General features: G+C 46.0%; 1 protein-coding gene across 1 annotated transcript; it reads left to right on the forward strand.

Moving 5' to 3' along the window:
• Positions 1-1,343: 1,343 nt before the first annotated feature.
• Positions 1,344-2,750, forward strand: LOC107990156 (uncharacterized). Its single transcript, XM_017042332.2, has 2 exons — positions 1,344-2,307; positions 2,393-2,750. Exons 1-2 carry the CDS (start codon positions 1,662-1,664, stop codon positions 2,614-2,616), a joined length of 870 nt encoding a protein of 289 aa, XP_016897821.1. The 5' UTR covers positions 1,344-1,661; the 3' UTR covers positions 2,617-2,750.
• Positions 2,751-3,284: the final 534 nt, after the last annotated feature.

The following is a 3,284-nucleotide window of genomic DNA, read 5'->3' on the forward strand; positions in this document are numbered from 1 at the left end:
TCGGGGCGGTGAGAAAAAAAAGAGAACCCACTCCTACAGTGGTTTGTACAGACAAGAATATGCATATTTTTAATAGTATTTCCATTCAGAGAGCGGGGCATGTAAACCATTTCTGTCCACTAGAGGGAGGCATGACTGAAAATAATTGTGAAACGCTGCTATAAATTGACCTTATGTACGAACGGGAGTGCGAATGGTTGTTTGTCGCTGTAATGGCCTTTCACCCATAGACAGCTAAGATTGGCTTCAGCGCCCCCTAGCGGCCGCGAAAGGTAATAAGCAGTAGATAACGCATGGATGGCCTCGGGCGTTTTACGACTTCCGGTCGTTCGTTTATCTCCATCAGCTCTAATAGTAAACCTCACGTGCGGTCGCGGGGGGAGGGGTTTATAAACATTTCGGAATTCTCGAGGCGCAGCTACGGCGGAGGGAGAGGGGCCTCAGAGATTTACGAAAGGAGTGTTTCTAAAGCTTTTAATCGACGCCATGTGGGGGGGAAACTAAAGAAAGGGAAATTAGAGGCCGATATTTTAAAAGCAGCGGTTCCCAACCCGCGGGTCGCCCCAACCCGGTCGGACGGTACTGGGTGTTAGCACTGCGGCCATTTTTTTTTTTGGCGAATCATTAAATGAACTTTCATATCTCCTTCATGTTTGATTCTAGTTGGTCAAAGACGACGTCTGGACGACATATTATTTTTGAGATACTGACAGACTATCTCCTATCGTTGTTTCCCAAACACTGGGTCGCGTCCCTGAGGTGGGTCGCAAGAGATTTTTTTTTTTGGGGGTCATCTCGCATCATGTTTCCCAGAAGTTTTTCGTTTTTGACTCGGGTCGCGAAGGTTTCGGATTTTTTTTTAAATATGGGACCACCAGAGAGAAAAAAAAAACTTTTATTTAATTTAAAATACTGGGTATTTTATTAAAGTATTTTAATAAATTAAAATACTTTAATTTATTAATTAAAATATTTAATTTAAAATGATTTAATTGAATTATTATTAATAAATATATATTTAATAATTTATTTTATTTATTAAAATACCAGTAAAAAAAAAAAAGTTCGGCGAACTGCGATCTATATGACCGGATTCTCGTTGAATTCAGGAAATTAGTAAAAAAATTTACGTACATTTTTCAACGCGTCTCACTCTAGCCCGCTAAGAAATGACCTACGGACCAATACCGGTCCGTGAACCAGGGGTTTGGGGGGCCCCTGTTTTGATCCTGCGTTTAAAATCGGAAAATTCGGAATAATTAGAAACAGGTAAAAAAAAAAAGAAAAATCCTTTTTTTAATAAAAAAAAAAAAAAAAAAAAAAAAAAAGAAAAAAAATCCGAGACACTTTTAGAACCAATGGAATGAGTGAGTGAGCGTGGTGGAATGTCCGGCCCGGGAAGCTAGGGGTTAATTTGAGACTAGTGAGAAAAGAAAAGCCGTTGCCAATTAGAAACCAGTGAGCACCACATGTTGGAGCGCAGATATCTCCACTAGGGGGCAGAGAGGGGTCGCAGAACGGCAGTGTTGGGGAGAGAGCGAAGGTTCTGCTCGAACTAACGGTTCCTTCAGACACATGTACGGACGACTGGCAATCTGATTTTTTTTTTTTTTTTTTTTTTTAAAAATTAAAAAAAAATTGACGAATCAAGCAATCGAAACATGGCGCCTACTACTTTGTTCTTTATATTTCTAGCGGTGTGCAGGCTCGGCACAGGAAGCGTTGGTGAGCTCTGCCGCGGGACCCAGTGTTTCTCGGGGCAGGAGTGGAGCAGACGCTGCGTCGGAGCGCACTGCCAGAGACGCGCGGATCCAGCAGTGGCCCTACGACCGCCGCAGGCGCAGGCGCAGCAGCACCGCGTCTCCACTGCGGGGAAAGTCTCTCCGAGTTACCAGCGGGACGCTCACAGCTACGGTCATCACCAACCGCAGAGCGCGCCGTTAGCGCCCTACATCATCCACGCACAACCGTCCGCCACGGACGGTAGCAGGAGGACGAACCCGAGGACCATCACGGCGGAGGTTTTTCATCCAGACTGCGCGGGAGGGACGTGTCCCACCACGGTGTCTCACCGCCAAAGTAGCGATGACTGCAGAGGGATTGGCTGCAAACTGCCTCCGCGAACGCCGCCCAAACCGGGCTCCTGCGTCGGAGACGGCTGCGCGGGGCTTGGCGGAGACGCCGCTAGGGGGCGAAGCTCCGGCCCTGTTCATGTGACCGAGAGAGCCGCGCAATCTCTGGACGAGTTCCCCGATTTTGGATCGGAGCGTGGGGCTTTTATTCAACTGGCGTGCGACATGAAGCCGGGTCAGTATCGGCGAGAGGCGATTTTTTTTTATCCAAATTCGACGCTTATAACAATATTTTTTCGATTTTTTTAACTTTGTCTCAGGGACCAACGAGGTTCCGTCGGAAGATGCGCTTGTGCTGCAGCTGCAGCTTTCCAAGAGCCAGGAGACGCTGGTGGAGGCCCTCCGAAGCCAGCAGGTCGAAGTCAAGGAGCTACAGAGGCTCCTCGGCGAGCAGCACGGGACGCTGGTCAACCAGCAACGAGAAATCCTGGACCAACAGAGGAGGATGTTCGAACAGATGGAGCAAGTAAGTCCACCGAGGTGACGTTTTCACGGCACTCTGTCCCCACCAAAAAATAAATCTTGTTAAACATCATCTGCGCACAATGGGACCATGTCCCCCCCTAGGGGGTGCGCCCCCCACGTTGAGAACCTCTGCATTGTTTTACTACTAGTAGAGACATACGTTTTTGTACAGCATGAAGTATTTATTTATTCATTAACATTATCTTATATATATATATATATATATATATATATAACCTTGTTCAAACATTTACGCCAAGCGTGGGCAAAATAAGGCCCGCGGTCCGGATGCGGCCCATTCAGCTTTTTTTTAATCTGGTCAGCCAAACTTTTTTTTGGAAATAATATAATGATAATAATCAATATTGAAATGATTTGATCATTACACTTAAAAACGGCGTTTTTCCCTGCAATTCCCACGTTTCCCCAATAGAGGGCGTCGAAAATGATTTTTAGCATTTTAGCATTTTTTTTTTAGTCTTTATGCATGACTTTTAACGTGTCATTTATCTTAGTTCACACCAACGCTCCATCTATCTGCTCCTGACCTAACCCCGCCCCCACCTGGTCAATTTTAGGACAATTGTGTCCCGCGAGTCAAAAAGTTCGCCGACGTCTGTCTTAAAAGCTGGGGTTTTCTTCCCTTTGACTTCTGTGGAACCACAGGCCTCTGTGTTAATGGTTCAG

Source organism: Cynoglossus semilaevis, chromosome 20, assembly GCF_000523025.1.
Source record: "Cynoglossus semilaevis isolate Cse_v1.0 chromosome 20, Cse_v1.0, whole genome shotgun sequence".
In the NCBI taxonomy this organism is placed as follows: domain Eukaryota; kingdom Metazoa; phylum Chordata; class Actinopteri; order Pleuronectiformes; family Cynoglossidae; genus Cynoglossus; species Cynoglossus semilaevis.